Source organism: Corythoichthys intestinalis, chromosome 12 (assembly GCF_030265065.1).
Source record: "Corythoichthys intestinalis isolate RoL2023-P3 chromosome 12, ASM3026506v1, whole genome shotgun sequence".
NCBI classification, from domain to species: domain Eukaryota; kingdom Metazoa; phylum Chordata; class Actinopteri; order Syngnathiformes; family Syngnathidae; genus Corythoichthys; species Corythoichthys intestinalis.
In genome coordinates this window covers 14,359,444-14,385,800 of record NC_080406.1, presented here as the reverse complement: position 1 = coordinate 14,385,800, position 26,357 = coordinate 14,359,444, and the positions used below count along the sequence as shown (strand labels likewise).

The following is a 26,357-nucleotide window of genomic DNA, read 5'->3' as shown; positions in this document are numbered from 1 at the left end:
CCCTTTGGCAGCAATAACTTCACCTAGACGCTTCCTGTATCTGCAGATCAGTCTGGCACCTCAATCAGGACTAATCTTGGCCCATTCTTCTCGACAAAACTGCTGTAGTTCAGTCAGATTCGTGGGAGGTCTGGAATGAATTGCTGTCTTTAGGTCATGCCACAGCATCTCAATGGGGTTCAAGCCTGGACTTTGACTTGGCCACTCCAGAACATGTATTTTGTTTTCTGAAACCATTTTGAAGTTGATTTACTTCTGTGCTTAGGATCATAGTCTTGTTGCAGCATCCATCCTCTTTTTAGCTTCAACTGTCTGACAGACGGCCTCAGGTTCTCCTGCAAAACATCCTGATAAACCTTTGAATTCATTCTTCCAATAATGATTGCAAGGTATCCAGGCCCTTAGGCAGCAAAACAGCCTCAAATCATAATGCTCCCTCCTCCATGCTTCACGGTTGGGACGAGGTGTTGATGTTGGTGAGCTGACCCATTTTTCCACGCTGAATTCTTGGGGTCATCTTTGGTGGACGGCCATTCCCTGGGAGAGAAGCAATAGTGCCAAAACTCTCCATTTGTAGAAAACTTCTCTGACTGTCGATTGATGGACATCCAGACTTTTAGAGATGGTTTTGTATACTTTCCCAGCTTTATACAAAGCTTTAAACAATCCTTGATCGCAAGTCTTCAGACAGCTCTTTTGACCGAGCCATGATGCACATCAGACAATGATTCTCATCAAGACATTTCTTACCAGGTGTGTGTTTTATAGTGGGCAGGCCAGCTTTAAACCACTCAGTGAGTGGGCACACACCTGACTTAAAATGTGTGGTAAAAATTGGTTTCAATTGCTCGTTATATCTCCTTAGGCAGAGGGTTCACTTACTTATTTTCTCCCCTTCTGTCATTGTTTGCATGCTATCCTCATTAAAATATGAAAACCTATAAATGTTTGGGTGGTTTTAGTTAAAGCAGACACTGTATTTTCATCTGTGTGGTTTTGACAAAGATCAGGTCACATTTGATGATTTTATGCAGAAATGTGAGAAATTCTAAAAGGTTCAGATACTTTTTCATACCACTGTACCCCTATTTTACAACAATCAAAGACATTAAAATGTTCTATTTGAGAGACTTTCCTTTGATGAAGGCAGTTAATGTTTTATTGATAGAGTAATAAAGATTTATTTGTGTGATGTCTGTCTGTCATTTCTATTTTTGACACTTGAGATTAAATTTAATCAAAAACCAAAACACGTTTTAGAAAGATTTCAATGAAAAAAAAAATACTAAACACGCCAAATTTCTCGCTTATTTTATTCGGACAAAGTATACACAATAACAGTTCCAATTTCAACAGGGAGAAAATTAGTGTTAACAATGTGTGCATTTTGTAACAGTAGAGTATATTGAGGTTATCAATGCTCACTTAAAACAAGTAAATGTATCATTATCAGGGATGGGCATAATGTTTTAGTCCATTTACAGGTAGTCCTTAGGTTACGAGCGAATTCTGTTCCTACGCTGGCAAAGTAACCCGAATTTCCACGTAAATCGGAATTAACCCTTTAAATACCCCTAAATCTCAAAATGACTGTCCAAAAGTGCTGTTCAGTGGTACCTCTACATCCAAAGTTAATTTGTTCCACGACCTTGTTTGTAAATTGAAATAGTTGCGCGTCGAGCAGGATTTTTCCCATAAGAATAAATTATAATTCCATTAATTCGTTCGACAACCTAAAAACCTACACTAAATCCTTAAATACTGCTTGTATGATGACAAATGGCAATTACACATAGCAAAACAATTTATTACTAAAAACCGGAATAATAATGTAACGAATCGGATTCTAATGTGGTGGACGTGTTTTGCGTGCTGTATCTGAACGCCCCGCGTGGCTGACGTGACAGAGTAAGAAAGGTGCGGTCGAGATTTTACTTTCTCTTTTAATGTTTTGTTGTTGGCGGAAACTGCAGCGGACAGTAGGCGTGTTATGTTGCACAAGCTCTGAAATAAATTATTAAAAACCTGACGAAGCTGGCGATGTCTTTGGCGATGTTACAACAATAATAATTGTCACGTTAAATTATAAAGACTGGCGAACGGAGGTCTGAAGAGGACCGTCGCGATCGTAGACATTCTACGGCCTTATTGTTGAGCCAGTTCACGGACTCATATTTTTCTACCATTTCGATCTTCATTTCAATGGTCAGCGTCACCTTCTCCTTTTTTCACCACCTACCCTAACCTTCTTGGAACACTTGTTGATTTCTCTCACAAGAAAATCTGTCGTGCGCCCATCTTGTGGCAAAACGAAGCTGCGGCACTGCCTTAAATCATCGTATTTCGAGCATGTCGTCGGATGTAAAAGGAAATGGCGAGTCGAATTTTACATCGGATGTCGAAAAGATCGTGTGTCAAAGCGATCGTGTGTCGAGGTACCACTGTATTTAGTTTAATGATAGAGGATACACTGCCCTCTGGTGGCAGCGTTGATCTAAATGGACTGTCGCCTTGTATGACTGAGAAGCAGACTCAGAAGTCTGACATGGATAAAGGACAGCTGCGCTCTGGTTTGGCCCACATAAGGCTGTAAGTTGTTTCAGCTAATATATGTTTGTGTATGCATTGGTAATTATTAAATTTAGAGCTACAGTTTGTGGAGTTACGTGTGAGCGATTTGATATGAGAATTGTAAATGCGTTTAAGCTAGCTGACTTTTGTTAGGCAAATTAGGCAAATTTAATCTACTAAATTTACATATTGATCAGGCTGGATCAGGCGTGTCCAAACTTTTTGCAAAGGGGGCTGACCTTGGCTGACATCCTCTACATAGAACAATATATTTAAGCAAATTTTAGCAAGCCATTCAGTGTGTCACATTTGCTTTATTATTTTTTTAAATTGAATAATTTCAATCTTACAACTAGCCTTTGTGGCGTTCTCTTTCGACTCTCGGGCTCTTGCGAAATACTGCTGCTGTGAAATTAAACTAGCTTCAAGTTGCTTCAATTTCTCGCTGCGAATCTTCCCTGTAATCTTGCCGTACACGTCAACGTGTCTTGTTTGGTAATATCGGCTAACATTGAAATCTTTAAAAACAGCGACTGTCTCTTTGCAAATGAGGCAGACACAGTTGTTGCGCATTTTAGTGAAGAAATAGTCCAATTTCCACCTATCCTTGAAGCGTCGGCCGTCACAGTCAACTTTCTTTTTTTTTTTTGTTGATTGTCGCCATTTTAGAAAATGGAAGTAATGGGTCACACGGGGTAATGTTGCTTAGCCCTTCAATACCTGCAACATGAAACAATTATCAGAGAATCCCAAAATTTGAAAAATAAGGTCCTAATGAAACAATTTTTTCAAATTTGTAAAAAGAAAAGTCAAAATGAATATGTGTAATAAGCGCTCTAATATCTATAACTCATGCTAAATCATTTTTTTCTCATAGAACCTGCAAATGCATGTGTTGACTTGCATCAATCGTTGTTTTTGTTTGTTTGTTTGTTTTTTCCAAAAAGAAATGTCAAAATTCTAAATTAGTCTCAAAATCATGAAATTTTCGGTGTATCAAATGTGATACATTTGGCAATAAAGGGTTAAAGTGCTGCTGCCTTTGAGTGGGTAAATGAGGAGCAGCATTTCGTGTGTAAGCTACTGCTTATGCTGGTTGCAGTACTGCTGACCAATTTATTAAGTCTGTGTGCGGGCCAGACGTTATTGATTTTATGACAGAGGCTGGGGGCCGGATGAAATTTGACCACGGGCCGCATTTGGCCCCCGGGCCGGACTTTGGACATGTCTGGGCTAGATCGATGTTTCAACGCCACTGTCAAGTGTTTTATTGTTCAAATGTGTGTCGTTTTGAACCTAAGTGTACATATGTGTGTTACAGCTTTGCAAATTGTCAAAAGTGAGGAAAGTAAAAAGCTTTAAAAAGCACAGCTGCCTTGTTTGCTTTCTGTAAAGTTGAACAACTTCACGTTCAACTTCGGCATGCCTATTGAAATAATACCTTCAGTGTTTGCTTGTTTAGTTAAAGACTATTTTAACACTATTTTTTAAGAGTTTTGTTTGTTTGAATTCTTTTGAAAATATAAAATGATATAGAAAAAAATTAACATTATCAGGTATTTTTTGGCATGAAAAGGGCTTTAAATTAAAAAATACAAGATTACCTGACCACGAATTTTAAATTAAAATTAACAGTTATGCCCATCCCTGCTCTACCACGTCTCTTTTTAAGTGTTTGTGATCAGTGCAACAGGATATGACAACACATCTCGGCGCGATACAGGTGCAACTAGCAGACTGTTCAGTCTGAACTCTCACGAGTCGACATTGGTGTCCGTCAGAGACTTGCTCTGCTGCGATAGGCTAACCTGCGGGTAGGGGGCAGGCGTATGGGGCATTGACATCAACGCGTGCTGATTGGCCTGCGCAGACATATCAGGACCCCTCATGAACAGGGAGGATGACGCCGGCGGCGTAACGAATGGGAAAGTGGTGATTGCAGAGATGACCACGTTGTTAGGCGGACTGGAAGTAGATGCTAAAACCAGAACACATTGGATGCAAAAGATGTTGACATTTCAGGATAAAACTGAATTTCACAATTACCTTTACATAGGAAATTACTTGGATCTCACAATATGATGATGATGATATACAATCAAAGATACAAATGTGTCAATCATCGTTTAGTTTGTTACACACCAGTCTGTGGCAACTCATTCAAGTGAGAGGCTGTTCTTGGCAGCGTGAGTGAATTTGAGTGGACTCACTCAAAGCATTTATTAAAGACGAGCATTTTTTAATGTTGTTCTTGTTTAAAAATAATTCACATTATGAAGGCGGCACGGTGGAACACTGGTTAGCACGTCCACTTCACAGTTCTGGGTGTTTACAGTTTTTGTTGGTGGACCTGAACAGAGGTGCGTAGAGTAGCAAAATATTTTACTCAAGAGTAGTGTTACCTCAAAATAATATCACTCAAGTAAAAGTGAAAGGAGTCATCCAAAAAAATATACTCAAATGCAAGTAAAAAAAAGTATTTGGTGAAAAGAAAACTCAAGTAATGAGTAACATTGTTTTTAACTTCTTACGATGTTTGATTTTTTTTTTTTTTTTTTAAACAATGGTATTTTTTTCTGAGCACAACGTTATCTATATGAACGGTTATTATTATACTGTACTATATCCTATTACATAACCACATTGAGCCAAAGAAATACAAAAAAAAAAATCATTTGATTTCCAGCGAGAGGAAAAAAAATTTGCAAAACCGAAGGATCATTCGTCCAAAGAGCATGAGTGCCCTCTCGTGGAAAAAAATAGTTCCTAGTTTCAATAGCTGAATAGTTCCTTCATAGTTCCTATGATGAAATTAAAATGATGATATCTCAGGTTTCCGTGGTCAATCCGTGCCAAATAAAAACTAGGAGAGGTTAAAATCTGTGCTTTCGAGTCATGTTGAAGGCAAAACTCCATGTCGTATCCTTATTTTTTTTACGGTGCTTTAAAATGCCACGTGATTGAACAAGCAGGTATGATAATAGAACGGCAAGCTTGAGTGATTGGTATAATGTAGTCATGTGATTATTGTTGCAACATCTCATTGGTGAAACCGAAAGCTACTGTTGGCATCGCTGGGGGGAGTAAAATCTAATTTGTAGAATAAAGAGGAAAAATGTGACAACTAGTGTAGCTCAAAGTAGTGGAGTAAGAGTAGCGTTTTTTTTTCAAAAATCTACTCAAGTAAAAAAAACAAAACGTATGGCTTAGTAAAACTACTGGTACTCTTAGAAGTGCATTTTTCTCAAAACGTTACTCAAGTAAATGTAACGGAGTAAATGTAACGCGTTACTACTCACCTTTGTACCTGAAGAAAAAAGTTGGGTGCATCCAATACAAAAAGAAAGTGTGGATTTCTGGCAATATACAGTATTTCGCAATGTTAATTTTGTCCATTATCATTACAGGCCTATTTTTTTTTTTTACTTTTTAGGGGCTAAAAAGTAACAAAATAATCCAGAAATACAATGGCATTGCCAAGAAACCAAAATATATACGTTTTATTCTCCGCAACACTCCCGGAAACAGCGGAAAAGTACTGTAAAAAGTACAGTATTATAACATGTTTGGTACTTTTGTTAAAAAAAAAATTTTTTTTTTTAATTCAGTATCGTATCAGGACTCTGTATCCGTAGAGACTCAAAATCAGGTGAGTAACCTCAATAAAAACAAGACACCAGTGAACATGCTGCAGCATGCTCAGGAAATTCAGTTTTCAATTTTGAATTACCGTATTGGCCCGACTATAGGACGATGTTTTTTGCATTGTAATAAGACTGAAAAAAGAGGGGGTCGTCTTATATTCGCGGTCTACACATTATACCCATTCACGATGCTAGATGGCGCCAGATATCATTGAAGCGATGTTCTGTCATGATAGATCAGCTACTCTCAAGTTTAACCAGTTTACATTATTTTATTGCAGTTTTTCCTTATTCAGATTTGTTTCAAGACTACAGTTACAGTTAGACTTCACTTTGATGGTTAATCCAGTTATTGTTTTATCACAATAGATTGGTTTATTCACATTTTAAAAACCAGAAGCCACTCATTTACGAATGTGATTGCACTTTAGTTTAAATGTTCAGATTTTAAGATTTGAATGAGGCAAAATAATATGCTATTTCTCTCAAATATATTGTTGTAATGATTTGTTTCAGATGTACTGTATTATTTTCTGCATAAAAATTAATTTGGTGTTCAAAAAGTCTCTTTTCTTGAAAAAGAGGGGGTCATCTTATAATCAGGGCCGTCTTATTTTCGGGCCCATACGGTAAATGATGTGTGTTTCATCTTACCACAAGGTACTTTGTGTTGTTGAGGACCCGCAATAGCAAAACCATCCTGGGAAATAGCCACTGCACCACCGTGTGTCTGTAAATGACCATTGTATATAATAAAAGAATGCAAGAAGTGATACAACTATTACTTTATCACTGCCAAAGATGCTGTGTGAGTGCCCCCAGTCACCTTGAATTGAGTGGTGGGGTCACCACCAATGGGAGCCTGGTTGAGACAAGCTTGCAGTTTTCGCTTTGCCCGCCATCTGGCCACCCTAAGTCTGGTCTTTTCTCGCCGCTCCCGTACCTTACAAAGAAAAATCAAATCTTACCTCAAATAACTGAGTGCTCCTACAAACTATTCATAATTCCATCCCCACCCAATTTCCAGCTAAATAAATTTTTTTAAAAAAAACACCCCAAAGTGTGTTATGCTCAAGCTATGTCATTATTTTGGACCAATTTGCCAAATCATTAGAGATTTTTAGGAAAAAAATCTATTGTTTGGAGATTTGTTTGTTTTTCATTTTTGTTTCATTCGGCAAGTGTTGATGTCATGAGCAGCTGAATAAAGTCCGCAAAGCACACGGACATCTGACATAGTCATTTCGGAGTTTAGCTTGCCGTCTAGCTAGGACTCCAATGTCTGGCGAGGACACTAAAATGATGTATAATACATGTTTTTGGATGGTTATTTTGAGATTTAGGGGTACTTAAATGGTCAATTCAGATTTGCGTGGAAATTTGGGTTACGTCGCCAGTGTAGGAAAGGAGCTCATCGTAACCCGGGGACTACCTGTACATACAGTGCCCTCCGTAATTATTGGCACCCCTGAAAAAGATGTGTTTTTTAGCTTCTAATATATATTTTTTAATTCAAATAATATGGGACCTTAATGGAAAAAAAAGAGAAAAATCCAAACTTCAATACAAGTGCATTCATTCAGTGGGGAAAAAATCCCACATAAAGAAAAAATTATTTGACATCAAATAATGTGTGTCACAATTAATAGCACCCCTGGTGTTAATACTTTGTACAACCTCTGTGTAGATTTGGCCATATGTTTAGGGTCATTGTCTTGCTGAAAGACCCAGTGACGACCCATCTTCAGCTTTCGGGCAGAGGGTAATAGATTTTGATTTAAAATGTCCTGGTATTTCAAAGCATGCATGATGCCATCACACAAAAATACACACGGTCCCAGGTGTGCTTTGGTCAGATGAGACCAAGATTGAGCTTTTTGGCAACAAACACTCTGAGTGGGTCTGGCGTGCCACGAAATAGGCGCGTGCTAGAAAGCACCTCATAGCCACTGTGAAGTATGGGGGTGGGTCAGTGATGCTGTGGGGCTGTTTCGCTTCCAAAGGGCCTGGGAACCTTGTTAGGGTGCATGGCATCATGAATGCTTTGAAATACCAGGACATTTTAAATCAAAATCTTTTGCCCTCTGCCTGAAAGCTGAAGATGGGTCATCACTGGGTCGTTCAGCAAGACAATGACCCTAAACATATGGCCAAATCTACACAGAAACGGTTCACCAGACACAAAATCAAGCTCCTCCATTGGCCATCTCAGTCCCCGGACCTTAATTTGTTGGCAAAAGGGGGTTGTACAAAGTATTAACACCAGGGGTGCTAATAATTGTGACACACATTATTTGATGTCAAATATTTTTTTCTTTATGTGGGATTTTTTCCCCACTGAATGAATGCACTTGAATTGAAGGTTGGATTTTTCCCTTTTTTCCATTGAGGTCCCATATTATTTGAATTTAAAAAAATTTATTAGAAGCTAAAAAACACATCTTTGTCAGGGGTGCCAATATTTATGGAGGGCACTGTATATATTTTTTTCCTTTTAAGTGCTCTGTATGTCATTGAACAAGCTTTGTGTGTGCCTTGTCTTAAAGTTTGGATACACTTCATGAAATAAACATTGTTAATAACGGCGTTACAATATAACGGCGTTACTAACGGCGTTATTTTTTTCAGTAGTGGGTAATCTAATTAATTACTTTTCTCATCTTGGCAACGCCGTTACCGTTACTGAGGACGGAAAGGCATGCATTACTATGCGTTACTATATTGGTCGAAAAGTCTGAGGGAGACGGACTCACCGAGACGAAAGAGCAGAGCAGGAGCGGGGAGGAGGCAAGAAAGTTGTGACGCCGAGCAAACGCGATGCTAGGTAGCTCCAATAATTCATGTTGTAGCCGATAGCTGACAAACTACGCCCGCATGTTATGGTAGATATGGTAGACATGGTAGATATCACATATACTGTATATAGATATAACTAGATGCAAAATGACAGCCGCCATCTTAAAGCAGTAGGCTTTTTAGGACGGCTCTGTTGTAGAGAACCTTCCTCGCGAACCTAAGTAACTTTTTATCTAAAAGACTTCTAAATCGGCAAGATCTTGATTTGAATCTATCTTTAAATGATGAAACAGTTTTAAAACTTTCATATGTCGAAAGTAGAGAGAAGGGAACTAATGAAATAATGGGAGCAATTTTAACATCTTTTAACAGTTGATTCAGGGTAAAGAGTAAATTAGGGTAAAGAATTGGGCTCGGGCCAATTGTACCAAAAACCTCCACAAAAAACTTCACATAGTATGGCCAATGGTTTTTTTGTTTTGTTTTTTTTTTTGAGGAAAAAAAAAAAGTAATTATCACCAATTACTTTGCCAAGTAACTAATTACTCTTACATTCAGGTAATTGAGTTAGTAACGCAATTACTTTTTGGGAGAAGTAATTTGTAACTATAATTAATTACTTTTTTTCAGTAAGATTAACAACACTGGAAATAAATAAAACATATTCACCAGATCAGCCAGCAAAGGTTGAGGAAGCGTTTTTTCGAGTTCTCGCCGCCGGTTGAGGCTTCGCCGGCGTAGCTCATTGCGCCGCATTTTGTATTCTTCGTACAAGCTCAAGTCTTTGGTCCATGTACCGCGCACCATCTGGCGTGGAGAGCCCGGAGGTGCCGGGGCAATGGCCGGAAAGGATGCCTGAGGTGTGGCATCTAGCATAAGTGAACAAAGAGTTGGAAGTCAAATACATTTGGATTTGAATAAATGAATTTCTGTTATTCTGACTCATGTTTGCAATGTTCGTTTCCCACTGATATATAACACAGTGGTGTTAAGTGTACAGTAACTGCTACATAGCAGTCTGCAACGCACTTTATTGCAATGGAGAATCAAGTTTGGTCATATTCCCAATGTAAGTTTACCATCAACCATACCATAGTACATCAATTGTCTAAGAGAAATTGGGCAACTTTGGCGTCAACCGCCAATTTTTGTCGTCGTTTTCAGATGTCGTCATTGATTGAAAGCATCACCAATGTACTATATCTTTGTCTTATTTCTGATTTTGTCATGACTCATTTGAGATTGGTATTTGTTTGCTCAAGGGGTCGATAACATTAATTCATACTGTTTGCAGCACCCTTAGTAGCCTACAGATTACTGAGGTGTGGCAACCTGGACGCAGACACAAAACAGATCTCGTAATTGGCTGATTGGTGGAGGGCGGGACATCCTTCAAAAACACAGGATCAAAACAATACCTTTCATTGGCTGACAAAAGACTTAAAATGGGAACATTTAGGCTTTACCATCGAGAACCGTGTTAGGAGTATTTTAAAAAAAAAAAATGTTTCTTTACTGTCCATTGAAATATTAGGAACATTGAATAAATAATTAAAGTGTAATTCCTACATACTTACATTTAAAATGGGAGGCTCAAATTTGAGATTCTTTCATTTGACATCATAAGGCAATAATATTATCAAAATCACTCTATGAGATTTTACCTGAAGCTTCCAATTTGGATTATTTCCTCCAGAGTAGTGCTGCAATGATTAATCGATTAACTCGAGTAATTTGATTAGAAAAAGGATTCCAATTAAATTTTGCTGCTTTGAGTATTCGTTTAATTAAAGTGGCGTTGAAATGGTTGGTATTGAAAGTGTTTGCATTTTATTTAATTGATTTGGGTGGATACACTGCCTTCTAATGGCAACAGTGAATATGACCACTCGTTTCACATGGCTGAATCCAGCCGCGCCCTGTTAAGACCAACATAAGCTTAAATTTTTGTTTGAGCTAATATTTTTTTTAATACATTCGTAATTAAGTTTTAGGTATATTTAGCAGTTTTTTTGTGGGGATATGTGTTTGAACTAACTTTTAAGAGCATTGTAAAAAAAACTGTTAGCATTCTATAGCATTTAAACTAGCCGACTTTTGCTATGCAAGTTAGCCAATTGTTCTTTTGTTGCAATTAGATCCCCATATTTTTTGATACCGTTTGAGGCTCAGCTCAGGTATTTTAATTTTTTGTTTCGTATCCGATTACTTGTTCATCGATTAATCGACTACTAAAATAATCAATAGCTGGGGACTTCCGGTGTTAGATGGAGTAGAAGGACGTGTGCTGAGAGGCTCCCTAGCGCAGATTCAATAACTTTAATTAAAGACTCGTTATTCTAGCAGAAAGTGAAAATCTAGATAGATAAAAAGAAGCCGAAACAAAAAGACTCAACAGACAAGAGCTACAATGCCGAAAAATCAAGACAAAAACAGCTCCGCTACCAAAGATAGCAAAGTAGCAACGCAAGCTAGCGGCAACCCATGTAGAGCTACAGGACACCCCGGAACGAGCATATCACCGGGAGACCTACTTGAAGCGATAAAAGATTTAAAATCCGAGATGAAGGGGGACAATGACAACGTGAGAAAGGACATTAACTCGTTTCACACAGAAGTGAGCAGTAAACTCGATGGTTTGGCCGAAGAGTTGCAGGGGCTGAAGGAGCGAATGGGCGAGACGGAGACACGAGTGGGGCAAGTGGAGGACTTGGCTGTGGAAATGACCGAAGCGCTCACAGCAGCTATAAAACACCAGAAAACTCTGCAACAAAAACTCACAGATTTAGAGTCCAGGTCAAGAAGAAACAACATCCGCATCTTTGGAGTTGGAGAGGGTGAAGAGGGAAGCTCCGTGATGCGCTTCGTCTCAGACTTCCTCAAACGTGAGCTGCCACTACCCACAGACATGGACCTAAAGATACAGCGGGCTCACCGCTCCCTCGCCCCGAAACCAAGACCAGAGGCCCCCCCAAGACCCCTCATCATTAACTTCCAGGAATTCACAACTAAAGAAACCGTGTTAAGAGAAGCCTGGAAAAGGGGTAAGATCCAGCTCGGTAACCGCCCGCTATTCTTCGACCATGACTACGCTGCAGAGATCGTGCAGAAGCGTAGGGAATACAACGACATTAAGAAATGCCTGAAGGCGAAGGGGATACATTTCCAGACCCCCTACACCAATATGAGAATCCACTGGGACAGCGGAGTCCGGACCTACACCAGCGCGCACGACGCGGGACGGGAGCTGCAGAGACGGGGCTACAGTGTGGAGGTGCCCGCCGCGAAGGACGAGGTGGACCCCGGTGTGACCCGGCTGAAAGAGCTGCTTGGCTGGCAGCGACAAGGCAAGAACCCGCAGGGAGGGACATCTACCGCGGCTGATAGAGCTAAGAAGAGGCTCCGGGAGTTCCAGAGGAGCCCCACGGAGTGAAAGGAAAGTCGGCTTCAGGAGCAGTAATATGTTGGTTACATAATTCACTTTCTGAATTAACGTTTTTGCGCTGGGAGCGGCTCCAGGGACAGGACTGAGACCGTTGGACACATAGGATGGTAGTAGTTTCACTACTGAACCCCCTCATAGGGCCCTTTCCATACGACAGGTTTTACCCTAGACCCACCAACGGGGTCATGGAGGAGGAGAGAAATCTGCTCCTCCTTTGGAGTTCCAGGTATTTCTGTTATGTTAGAGTCAGTTGTTCTACTGATGTTGTTACTGTTTTTCTTATGTGTACGGGGCGACTGATTTCTTCTTACTTTAAATGAGTGTGTCACATAAAATAATATCTTTAAATGTGAATGGCCTTGGTAACCCCATAAAGCGAAGTAAGGTTATAGCAAAACTGAGAAAGGCTAAACCAAGTGTAGTGTTTCTGCAAGAAACACATTTATCAAAAAAAGAACATGAAAAGTTTAAAAAGCTGGGCTATGTGAACTCCTATTACAGCTCATGTAAGAACAGCAGAAGAAGAGGTGTAATAACATTGCTACCTAACTCTGTTAATTTCGAACTAATCAAAGAAGAAACCGATAGAGAGGGCAGATATGTGATTGTCAAAGGTAGGATAGACAGTGTTCTAGTCTCTCTAATCAATATATACGCTCCACCGGAGAGCGACAAAACATTTCTAAAATCTGTTTTTGATCAAATTGAATCAATGAGTGAGGAAATTATAGTCTGTGCAGGAGACTGGAACATTATTTTAAACTATAATATGGATACAACAAGTATCAGAAGACACAAACACAACCTATCCAAAAGATTGAATATGTTAATTAAGGAATCCAGCCTGTTTGACGTGTGGAGGGACCTGCATCCACTAGAGAGGGACTATACACACTACTCAGCAACTCACAAAGTTCACTCCAGAATTGACTATTTTTTGATGAATACCACAGAGAGACATCGGGTTAAAGAATGTACCATAGAGACTGCAGACGTATCGGACCACAACGCAATCTGTTTAACCATAAATCTGGATAACATAAATAAAAAAACTCTATGGAGATTGAATTTAGGAATTCTAAACAATAAGACAAATGTGGAAGATATAAAGAGAGAAATCAAAGAATGTATTAACATAAATAGAGATAACGAGGTTGCCCCAACAATAGTCTGGGACACTGTCAAAGCAGTAATAAGAGGTCGTCTGATCTCAAGGACTTCCTATATAAATAAAATAAAAAGGCTTAAATATGAAAAATCACAACAACAGCTAAGAAAACTAGAAACACAGCAACAAACTGACCATAGTGACGAACTGGCCGAACAAATAAAAATAGTAAAAAAAGACATAGACAATATGGTATCTGAAGAAATGGAGAAGAAATTACGATTTACAAAACAAATATTCTATGAATCCGGACCCAAAGCCACAAAGATTCTGGCAAAGCGTCTCAGAACACAAAAAATTAAACACTCAATACACAAAATCAGGGAACCATCCAGCAATGAAATAATATATGAACCAGACATAATTCAAAAAACCTTCAAAGATTACTATAAAACGCTGTACTCGTCACCCGAGAATATAAACGAGATGGAGATTGAAAACTATTTGTTAAAACTGGATCTTCCCTCCATAGGTACTACCCAAAACAAAGCTTTAACCTCACCAATAACAAAAGAAGAGCTAGACAAGGCCATCAGTAAACTGAAGAGTAATAAAAGCCCTGGGAGTGATGGGTACCCAAATGAGTGGTATAAAATCTTCAGGCAAGAGGTCTCCTCTTTACTGTTGGAGTCTTTTAACTGGACACTCAAACACGCTGAAATCCCCCCTTCCTGGAATGAAGCGGTCATATCTGTAATCCCCAAGGAAGGTAGAAATAAAGAGTACTGCGAGTCGTACCGACCAATCTCTGTCCTCAATGTCGATTAAAAATTATTTACTTCAATAATTTCCAAAAGACTGGAACATTTACTGCCAGAGCTAATAGAGGGAGACCAGACAGGTTTCATAAAAGGCCGACAAACCCAAGATAATATTAGAAGGACAATACAACTAATAGATACAATTAATAAACAAAAACTAAGTGCAGTCTTAATCAGCCTTGACGCAGAGAAGGCCTTTGATCGTGTCAGCTGGCCCTTTCTTTTCTCTGTTTTGGGGAGGATGGGTTTCAGCAGTCAATTCATTAAATGTATCCAATCCCTCTATAATGAGCCAACTGCCAGAATTAAGATCAACGGCACCTTAACAGATAATTTTACACTCTATAGAGGCACCCGGCAGGGATGTTGTCTGAGCCCCACTCTATTTGCTCTTTTCATCGAGCCACTGGCCCAGGAAATTAGACAGAATGACGAACTTAAAGGAATTACAATAGCACAAGAAGAACATAAAATAGGATTATTTGCTGACGATATTGTCACGTACTTAAAAAACCCAGACTCAGCATTTCCCAAACTTCTGTCAGTCCTGGATAATTTTGGCCAGAAATCTGGGTACAAACTAAACATAACTAAAACACAGGTCCTGTGTGTGAACTACACACCGAGCAGCTCCATCAGACAGAAATATAAATTAAAATGGGACTTGGGAAATATAAAATATCTTGGAGTCTTTATTACACAAGACCTGAATAAGCTATATGAGATAAATTACCATAAAATCAACAACAACATACAGAAAGACCTGTCAAAATGGCTATCAATAACTTCAGATTTCAGCTCAAGAATAGAGGCAATAAAGCTGAATATACTACCTAGACTGTTGTACCTATTCCTCTCTCTACCGGTTCGGATCCCAGACTCTCAATTTACAGCATGGGATAAGCAGATCTCGCGATTCATTTGGGAAGGCAAAAGACCTAGAGTCAAATTCAAAACACTCCAACTAGAGAAACTAAATGGAGGCCTTGCGTTACCCAATTTAAGAGAATACTTTTATGCTGCTCAGTTGAAATATATGGTATGTTGGTGTTCTCCAGAATATTATGCTAAATGGAAAAATATAGAACTCACCCAGAACAAAAGTTTACCTCAGACCAGGTTAGGAGGAAAACACTACAGACACCAGGAGGACGACAACTTCACTCTTTCCGAAACACTAAAAACTTGGACGGACATAGTTAGAAAATATAAACTTGAAGGGGACTGCAGGTTATTGCTATGGCCCTCACAGACAACTCTTTTCAGACCAGGACAAACTGACAAAACCTTTACAACATGGACAGATAGAGGTATTACAGCCATATGCACACTGACAGAAGGTAATATTTTTAAATCATTTGAAAAGGTTAAAAACGAATTTGAACTAGAAAACAAAGACTTGTTTCGTTTCTTACAACTCAGACACTTTTTTGATACACAAGTGAAAACTGTTATATCATCAGAGAGCAATGTGCTGGTTAAAATGATGACGGATGCCTATAAGGAAATGCCTTCCAAAGCTGTCTCTAAACTATACACATGCCTACAGAAATGTAATGGTAACACTTCACTGTATATAAAATCTAAATGGGAAGGTGAATTGCAGACCAAAATTTCAGAGTGTGATTGGAGTCTATTATGCAAAACACAACACAGCTCTACGAGCTCCAAACGCTGGCGGGAGTTTGGCTGGAAAAATCTGACACGTTTCTTTGTCACGCCTCAAATTAAAAGCAAACAGACTGGACTACAACAAAAATGTTGGAGACAATGTGGAAGCTATAACGCCAATCACAGTCATATTTTCTGGTCATGTGCCAAACTACAATCTTTCTGGGACGATAGTATTAGACTTTTGGAGGACATCTTAAATTATAAGGTTCCCAGGGACCCACGGGTTCTGTATCTGGGATTGATCCCAGAAGGAGTTGTTATGAAAGAAGATAGGTACCTCTTCAAAATAATGATTGTCGCCTATAAGAAGGCCATTACAAGAAACTGGTTAAAAAGTGATGCTCCACAAACAGGACACTGGATGGACATTATGGAGGAGATCTACGTGATGGAGAAAAGGACCTTTCATCTGCGAATCAAAGCAGGTGACTTTACGCAAAACTGGAGAAAATGGACATTATTCAAAGACAAAGACAATGCTCACTCAACTAAATGAGAATTTATATGCCCCCCTTGTACTATTTTATTTTGTTATTTTATGTTAGTTTGTACTGTCTTTGTTCCTGTTGTTCATATATATATATAAAAATAACTAAATAAAGAGTTAAAAAATAATAATAATAATCAATAGCTGCAGCCCTACTCCAGAGTAGAGCTGAAACGAATACTCGAGCAACTCGAGTAACTCGAGTTTGAAACTGATCCGAGTAATTTTATTCACCTCGAGCAATCGTTTAATTTTGCCAGCTCTAAGCATCACGTTTTGCCCAGACTACTTTTAATGCGGGACAACGCGCTGACGTCACGTGCGTAGAGGAAGAAGCAATAAAAAAAAAAAAAAAAAAAAAAAAAAAAAAAAAAAACTTACTGCAGCCGACAGCCGCTACAAACTACGCAGACGTTGCTAAAAACTACGCCTGCATGATGCTAGCGTGGTAGCAGGTAGTGTCCGATGCGTCTCATAGATATCGCATGCATTTAGGACTAGATGCCAAATGACAGACTCGGCCGCGTCTGGGCAGCGTTAGTAAACAGCCGCCATCTTTAAGCAGTAGACTGCTTGGCGCTGATAAATATTAACGTTAGTGTCACTTGCTCACGTAACGTTAGCCCTTCTGAGGGCTAGGTTTCAATTGATTATGAACATTGTCGATGCGTGGCTAACGTGTCTTACATACAGTCTTTATTTAATCTGTAAAAACACAGCGCTGTAGAGTGATGACGGTGTAAAATTAAAAATAATAAAGCTAACTGTCAGTTTTAGCTCAGTCGTCATTGCTGAAAAAAAAACACCAAGTAGCACTGGTCCCTAATGTGCTCCAATACAGCAGGTATCATACATTTATTTTGAACACTGCAAAAACTCAAAATCCTATCAGTACTTACAGTTTAGACTCACTTAAAACTTAACTAGAACTTAAAAATAGCTTGACACAAATGGAAATTCAATTGAAACACGTGGGAAAAATACGTAGCTTTCAAGTGATGTGTGTTATCCAGCGTAATTACATTTTTAGGTAAGAAATATGCTGTTTTTTTTTTTTTAAATAAGATCTTGAAGTTTTTGGAGTGAAAGCAGTGAATTTTTTTTCCTAGTCACATCTGAGATGCAATTGTTGGCTTTTTCAACAATGTACATCAAAAATAAAGACATTGATTGACTGAAAATGGTTCAATATTGGATTAGATGTCTTTTTCTCATGTATATTTATAATTTCTCTTTACCTTAAAAAAAAAATGTTTTATCCAATTACGCGATAGAATTTTCAGTTGATTACTCGATTACTAAAATATTCGATAGCTGCAGCCCTACTCCAGAGTAGAGCTGAAACGAATACTCGAGCAACTCGAGTAACTCGAGTTAAAAAACTGATCCGAGTAATTTTATTCACCTCGAGAAATCGTTAAATTTTGCCAGCTCTAAGCATCACGTTTTGCCCGGACTACTTTTAATGCGGGACAACGCGCTGACGTCACGTGCGTAGGGGAAGAAGCAATTAAAAAAAATTTTTTTTTAAACTTACTGCAGCCGACAGGCGCTACAAACTACGCCCGTGTGATGCTAGCGTGGTAGCAGGTAGTGTCTGATGCGTCTAATAGATATCGCATGCATTTAGGACTAGATGCCAAATGACAGACTCGGCCGCGTCTGAGCAGCGTTAGTAAACAGCCGCCATCTTTAGGCAGTAGACTTCTCGGCGCTAATAAATATAACGTTACTGTCACTCGCTCACGTAACGTTAGCCCTTCGGAGGGCTAGGTTTCTATTGATTATGACCACTGTCGATGCATGGCTAACGTGTCTTACATACAGTCTTTATTTAATCTGCAAAAACAGAGCGCTGTAGAGTGATGAGGGTGTAAAATTAAAACATAATAAAGCTAACTGTCAGTTTAAGCTCAGTAGTCATTGCTGAAAAAAACACCAAGTAGCACTGGTCCCTAATGTGCTCCAATACAGCAGGTATCATACATTTATTTTGAACACTGCAAAAACTCAAAATCCTATCAGTACTTACAGTTTAGACTAACTTAAAACTTAACTAGAACTTTAAAAACAGCTTGACACAAATGGAAATTCAAATGAAACACGTGGGAAAAACACGTATCTTTCAAGTGATGTGTGTTATCAAGCGTAACTACATTTTTAGGTAAGAAATATGTTGTTGTTTTTTTTTTTATAAGATCTAGAAGTTTTTTGAGTGAAAGCATAGAATTTTTTCCCTAGGCAAATCTGAGATGCAATTGTTGGCTGTTATCAACAATGTACATCGAAAATAAAGACAATGATTGACTGAAAATGGTTCAATATTGGATTAAATGTCTTTTTCTCATGTATATTTATAATTTCTCTTTACCTAAAAATGTTTTATCCGATTACTCGATAGAATTTTCAGTCGATTACTCGATTACTAAAATATTCGATAGCTGCAGCCCTACTCCAGAGTATTATTTTAAATTTGCAATAGTCTCTGCTAGGTATGTAAAGCACTCACAGGAGGGGCTTGGTTCATTTGAGCTGAAGCCTGAGGAGCTTTTATTCTGGCTGGTCTGTAATCCTGACCACTGTGTCCCAGACATCATTACCTGAAAACAACACATTACAACTGTGTAACTGAGACACTTGCTTGTTCCCACTTGTCCACAAATGGACAAACTGCAAATTCAGCAAATGTATTCAGATCTGCAGCTAAATTTAATGGCATCTAGTAAAAATTATCACCTCTGACTGGACCAGGTTTTGGTTCATCATTTTGTCCATCAGTAGGCATGACATCACTTCCTGCTCCTCCTCCGGCTCTTCTTTTATGGAGATCACCTGCTGATCTTCCTCCTCCATCTTCACCTGCATCGAAACAGTCATTTATTTGCATTTGGCAGTTGAATCTACAGTTTTTCCATTTTATCACCTGTGTTGTAGAGACAGCCAGGGTAGAGCTATCGGCTTGCGGTGAGCCATGAGGGGACAGAGGTGGGGTGGCAGACTCCTGACCAGCGTCATGGGTTGGGAAAGGAGGCAGGTTCAAGATGGTTTCGTTGCCATCCAAGTGTTTATGCGCAGTGGCATTCAAGTCGGCCTCCTGACCTTCTCCTCCTATCCTCTGAGGAACATCCTGGTCTACGTGACAGAGCAGAGCTGCAGAGACACAAGCAGATGTAAATAATGCTACTCAAAGTGGGTGTTTGGTGATGTTGAATGAGGACAAGGAAGTCAATAACGCAGTATAGACATCCAAAGGCTTACCTCGGTTGCTTGTTGGTGGATCTTCAGCTGTGGATGTCTGAGAGGAGCACGATGGTGACGCTCCAGTGGAGGAGACACTGGTACCACTAGTCTGTCCAGGAGGACATTTGGGCTGGTGGCTTCGTACCAAAGACGTGTTGGAAGTTCGGTGCTGCAGTTCCTCCTCCACACCTTGTCTGTAGTACTTCAATTTCAACTCAGTGTATCGCAGCTTTGCTCGGACGTTATCGTTCTCCTTATCCTTCAGGACTTTTTCACGCTGCAGCGTCGCCACCTCGCGCTTCATGAGCGCCAGCTGCACCTTCAGCTCCTCGAATTTAACCCCCACCACCTTGAGCATCTCAGCCAGCACGGTCTCCACGGCGCCATTTACCGCACGCTCCACCACCGCACCCATTTGGCCTCGGATCAAGGAGACAGCGATGCTGACATCCATATCGCCAGACCTTTCAAATTTATCTGGAGGCACAAGTATTTTATCTTAACTTTTGGACTCTAAGGCGTACCAGCGGCATCATACGATTGTCATAAGACCAAATGAACCACCATGAAGCTTTAAACCAATTGGCTGCAAAGAAGCTTCATTTGGCCATCACTGCTCACATGTGGAGACAGTCAACCTCTGCTGCCACCTGCTGTCAACACTGTTGTCATCCAACATGCCTCTTAGCATGCATTGCAGTGCAACAGATATAAATAACGATCAAAACTAATGTTCTGTGCTAATTGTTTCTTAAGTTACTCTTCCAGTTGTTTCAGTTGTTGCACCCATTTGGCCTCGGATCAAGGAGACAGCGATGCTGACATCCATCTCACCAGACCTTTCAAATTTATCTGGAAGCACAATTATTTTATCGTAACTTTTGGACTATAAGGCGTACCAGCGGCATCATACGATTATCATAAGGCCAAATGAACCACCATGAAGCTTTGAACCAACTGGCTGCAAAGAAGCTTCATTTGGTCATCACTGCTCACATGGAGACAGTCAACCTTTGCTGCCACCTGCTGTCAACACTGTTGTCATCCATCATGCCTCTTAGCATGCATTGCAGCGCAACAGATATAAATAACAATCAAAACTCATGTTCTGTGCTAATTATTTCTTAAGTTAGTCTTCCGGTTGTTACATTAATTGCTAGCTATGGTAATTGCTAACACTTTATTTGACAGTGGCGCCCCGAAACTGTCATAAGATCATCATAATTATGACAGAACAAAGCCTTGAGCATTAATAAATGCTTATGACAGATGTCATTTTGTGTCATCAAGCAAATTATCTCACTTTTGAATAAATGTAAAAGATCCCAGCTGGACACAAATGGAGTGACATAATTTGCCAGATGATACTTAATGACATCTGTCATAAGTATTCATTAATGCCAATGATTGTGTCATGTCATAATTTTGAGTCTTATGGCAATCTAATGACAACGCTTTCAAAGAAAGTGTTACCTATCAACCTAAATAAATCAACAAATAAGCCGCACTGGACAATAAATCGCAGGAATCAAAATGAGGGGGGGGGGGGGCGGCTTATAGTCCGAAGATTACGGTACTTTAAGATCACTTGCAACTTAATTTGGTTACATCTGCTGATGTTTCAAGGAGATGAAATTAAAGAGCTAAATACCAATAGTTATCAATTTAAATATATAGAGACTAGGCAATTGCCGGTTACTGGTTTCAGGTTTACCGTGGTTTGAAAACATCACGGTTTCAAAACCACTAAAATTTTTTGTCATGCCGTAGTACGGTATTAGCTATTTTTTAAGTCCCAAAAATGCAGCGAGAAGTCTGTGGCTTGGAGCGGCAGTGCGCACCCCTTCCTCTCTGGTTATTGCTCTGTCAGTGACACTACACCTGGGCTTTTTTTTACCCCCTCAAAAAAAGACAAAGTCGTTTGTATGGGAGTACTTCAGCTACCGAAAAGAAACAGACGGCCGCGGCTTAGAGGAAGAAGGACCGCCGATGCGCAGGCAACACCTCCAACATGATTTCACCTTTACGTGACTATCATCCGTCACTTTACACAAAATCTAAGGTAAGTAAACGCTGTCATGAATGTTTCCCACCAGGTCCGAGAGTTCACTTCAGCGTGTTTAGTGTGCCTAGCAATGGTAAAACAAATACTATAAAGTAAGCCTGTTAACTAGGCAGATAACGTGGCAAGTTAGCATGCCAAGACTAGACATGTGCCGGTTACCGGTTTCACGGTTTACCGTGGTGTGAAAACGTCGTGGTTTCAAAACCACTAAAATTTTCCGTCATACCTTAGTACGGTATTCGCTATTTTTCATGTGCCAAAATGCAGCCGAAGTGGCTTGGTGCGGCACCGCTCATCCCTTCCCGTTTGTTGCCGTGAGTGTCACTAAACAGCCAGCAAACCCAAAAACAAATCCTCCAAACACAAGGCGTACTTTTCTTCAATTTATTGAGCTCTCAAATCGTGGTGAAATATACAAATAAATACATTTAAAACGCTGTACAATTGTATTTTTCCACGTGTGATTAGGTTCAACAGGATAGCAGTAGCTCCATTAAAAAGTTCGCCAAAAACAAAACACACATTTTCCTTTCAAATTCAATATACAAACTAACTAAAACTTACAAAGACGAATGTTAGCCTAGGCTAAACTGGGAGAGCAGCTTCTTTTATGTCTCACAGCCGCTGAGTGAGAGAAAAGCTTGAATGCAGGGGGGAAAGAAAAAGAATCGCGTCAAAGATCGCTAATTGGGAGAGGAGGTCTCACTCCTCACTTTTTTTTAATTTTTTTTTTTAGATGAAACCTTTCCTCAACAATATTCAACTTATACATTTTTAACTAACTTATTAACTTATGAATTCTTTGTTCTTTTTAACACAAAGGCATGGCATCATGTAGACTAGAGTTGACACAGTGGCTGAAAATGGCGAAACTTCACTTGAGCTTCCCCCCTCAAAAAAAAGTTATACAGTATATATTTTAAATTTTATTTAGAAGTGCTTTTACTTTTTATAGCAATTATTTTGTTCTTACTCTAATATTGAGCAACTTGAGCTGTGGCTGTGGGTATAGTCTAGGTTCTATTTATTTTAATTTGATATAATATTTGTTATTTTTTGTTAATTTATTTATTTTCACATTATATTCATGGTCCAATTTGCAAATATGTTTTGAAAAAATCCTGTTCAATGGATTTTTTTTTTTTTTTTTTTTTTTTTTTAAACCCATACATCTCAAAATTTTGGAGCTATAATTGCAATACCGTGATACCGTGAAACCGCGGTATTTTTGCTCATGGTTATCGTACCGTGAAAATCTCATACCGGCACATGCCTAGCCAAGACGAGTTTCGTCTTTACCATTAGCCTACTTTTGTAAAGTATTCCGCCATTGTAAACATCTGTTCAAAATAACATTTTCATAATATAGCCATTGATGGTTTTTCTCTCTGGCAACTTTCTGTGTTGAGAGAGGTTGGATGTGTGTGCATATAATGTGTAAATAATGATACGAGTCATACACACGCGCTCGTTCTCACACACCCGCTCTATCTCTTGCTCTCTATCTCCATTAATATTCAACTAATATTACCGTATTGGCCCGAATATAAGAAGGTGTTTCTTTGCATTGAAATAAGACTGAAAAAGAGGGGGTCGTCTTATATTCGCGGTCTAGACGTTATACCCATTCACGACGCTAGATGGCGCCAGATATCATTGAAGCAATGTTCTGTCATGACAGATCTCAGCTACTCTCCCCATTTACGACGCTAGATATCATTGAAGCGATGTTTTGTCATGATAGATCTCAGCTACTCTCAAGTTTAACCAGTTTGCATTATTTTATTGCAATGTTTTTCTTTATTCAGATTTGTTTCAAGACTACAGTTACAGTTAGACTTCACTTTGGTGGTTAATGCAGTTATTGCAATTTTGTTGTTTTATCACAATAGATTGGTTTACATTTCAAAAACTAGAAGCCATTCATTTACGAATGTGATTACACTTTAGTTTACATATTTAGATGTTCAGATATTAAGATTTGAAAGAGGCAAAATAACATGCTTTTTCTCTCAAATATATTGTTATAATCATTTGTTTTGGATGTACTGTAATTATTTTCTGTATGAAAATTAATTTGGTGTTCAAAAAGTATTTTTTCAAACTTGAGTCTTGAAAAAGAGGGGGTCATCTTACAATCAGGGCCATCTTATATTCGGGCCAATACGGTAATAGTAGTAGGGGTATGCGTTTTAAATAAACAATATACAATCAAATTGATTTTAACTCCCGTTTTTTTTTCTTTTCTTTCTTGTTCTAATGTTGACTTGAGCTGTGGCTGTGGGTTTAGTTCTATTTCAGTTTTATGTAAATATTTCAGTTATTTATTCTTTGTTATTTATTCTAACATTATATTCATGTTGATATTCCAATTTGCAAATATGTTGTCAAAATTTAAAAAAAAATAAAAATTCTGTTCAATGGAAAAAGTTTTTCTTAAACCCATACATATCAAAATAAAACATTTTAGAGCTATAATTGCAATACCGTTGTACCGTGAAACTGCGGTATGTTTGCTTAAGGTTATCATACCTTCAAAATCTCATACCGGCACATGCCTAAAATAGCCAGTGTTGCTCATTTATTATTGTAGTAGTAGGACTGTGTGTCTATTTGTAATCAATTGCATTGTAGCTCACAATGTAATACAACTTAAATGACAGAACTTTATGGCTTCAGATATAATTAATAAAAAAATTATAGCCTTTTTTTTTAACGGTTAAAACGTGATAAAAGGAAAAGTTACTGCTTAGCCACCCAGCGATGGCCTAACAAAATAATCAAGGACAAATAACGTCACACAAATACACCAGCGTCCGTAATCGTTAACACTTATTTTAAAAAGCCAAGTGTCCTCCTTGTACATTAAGAAAAACTGCACATCGACACAAGACAACAGTTTAATTTCAAAATGTGACGTTTTCACTCAAACTGCCAGGTTAGTGGTAATAGACGACACTAGGCTGCGTTTGCGTGTACGCAAAGCGGCTAACAATCACCGTTATGGCGCACTTCATTGTTGTGATTTTGGTCAACGCAAAACACGAGGAGATTCGGTTAAAAACATGCACAAGGAAAGCTAAAGGAGATAACATGCGTACGATTATTGACGATGACAGACCTCGTTTCGTCTGTTTAACGAAATGAGTCGAGAAAGCAGAGTAGTCACATCGCAAATTAAACTTGACATACCGATCTGCTATGGGAACGTTTGTGCAGGCGTGACAAATTCCTGGCAGATAGAAGTTACAAATTCTATTTCTGTAACCGTACCGGTGCGGGGTATATCAATCGACTTCCGTTTTCTCTTCTTCTCTTGTTGTACAGTCTTCTTCGTTTACATTCTAGCGGTTGGCGAATAACTTTTACTGCTTTACCGCCACCTACTGACAAGTGTTCTAATCCCCCGACTCCAAAAATCTTTTGCCTAGCCTGAAACAACTTTCCAATAAATGCACGCTCTCCATCTCTAATGTTTGAGATCCACACTCATGAGTCACCATTTAAATGTTTTATCCAATGTTATACTAAAACAAATGTGCCTAAATTTTAATTCTGGATATTTCTTTCCCCTGTGCTGTCATTCTTCAGTCATGTATCACTCGAGGGCTCAATCCAATGAGGCATCCCAATCAAACTGCAAATATGTGAATATTTCTTGCAATGCATCACTTGAACTTTGACATGAAGTGCTGAGCAAAATTAGAAAAAAAAACAGACATTGCAATTTTTGGCGGTTTGCTATATATGTTGCGATATTAAAACTAATTTGGATACTTTGGTTGACTCACCATGACATTGTATTGGTATAATACTGTTTATTCCAGGCAAAGTGGGTTAATTTATGAAGATTGCTGTATATAAAAAGGCAGAGGTGGGTAGTGTTACACATCAAAATTACATTTACATGAGAAAAATGTATTTCACTTTTGAATTCGTAAAGAAACGCTTACTCCACTCCTTTAGTTTACAATGGAGTCGTTATTCTTTATTCTACATGACTCAGATGCCAACAGTAGCTCTACCAGTTTCACAAATGAGATGTTGCAATAATCACATGACTCCATTATAACAGACTCAAGCTTGCCATTCTATCACATCTTTAAACGCACCGTAAATATTTGATGTGCTTAAAAAAAAAAAAAAAAAAAAAAACACAATGTTACTCTAGTATTTTCCAAAGACTTGTACCTACTTGAGTATTTTTGGCTGGTGACTACCTTGAGTAATATTTTTAACACTACTCTTGAGTACAATCCAGGAGGCCATGTCCATGCACATTTGCTTTTAAGCAAAGCGCGCAAAAAAAAAAAAAAAGTCCTGCGATGCGACTATTGCGCATTGCGATGTTGGAACGATATATTGTAAAGGCCTAGTGACATGTGCAGGAACATGCTGTGCAGTGAGGAGTTCGGGGGTCAAACCAACTCTCCACTGGAGAGGAAAAAAAAAAAAAAAAAAAAAAAAAAAAAAAAAAAAAAAAAAAAAAAAATTCACAGGTTCTCC

The 26,357-nt window shown here is 38.8% G+C and overlaps 1 protein-coding gene across 1 annotated transcript; it reads right to left on the bottom strand.

The window, feature by feature from the left end:
- Positions 1–4: 4 nt before the first annotated feature.
- si:ch211-67e16.4 (uncharacterized) lies at positions 5–25,172 on the bottom strand. The gene is made up of 9 exons (XM_057853191.1): positions 25,125–25,172; positions 19,805–20,263; positions 19,470–19,696; positions 19,283–19,405; positions 19,056–19,146; positions 9,681–9,880; positions 7,042–7,158; positions 6,870–6,945; positions 5–4,549 (listed from the first exon to the last, which is right to left on the bottom strand). The coding sequence occupies exons 2-9, from the start codon at positions 20,238–20,240 to the stop codon at positions 4,326–4,328; spliced, it is 1,494 nt and encodes a 497-aa protein (XP_057709174.1). The 5' UTR covers positions 20,241–20,263; positions 25,125–25,172; the 3' UTR covers positions 5–4,325.
- Between the last annotated feature and the right edge of the window lie 1,185 nt (positions 25,173–26,357).

Bases quoted from the DNA above. Each gene is read 5' to 3' on its own strand.
- si:ch211-67e16.4 (XM_057853191.1), bottom strand. From the start codon at position 20,240: ATGGATGTCAGCATCGCTGTCTCCTTGATCCGAGGCCAAATGGGTGCG. The intron at 19,697-19,804 runs GTAAGCCTTTGG...GTGTCTCTGCAG, and splicing joins TCCACCAACAAGCAACCGAG to CTCTGCTCTGTCACGTAGAC. The intron at 19,406-19,469 runs GTGATAAAATGG...GTTTCGATGCAG, and splicing joins TGGCTGTCTCTACAACACAG to GTGAAGATGGAGGAGGAAGA.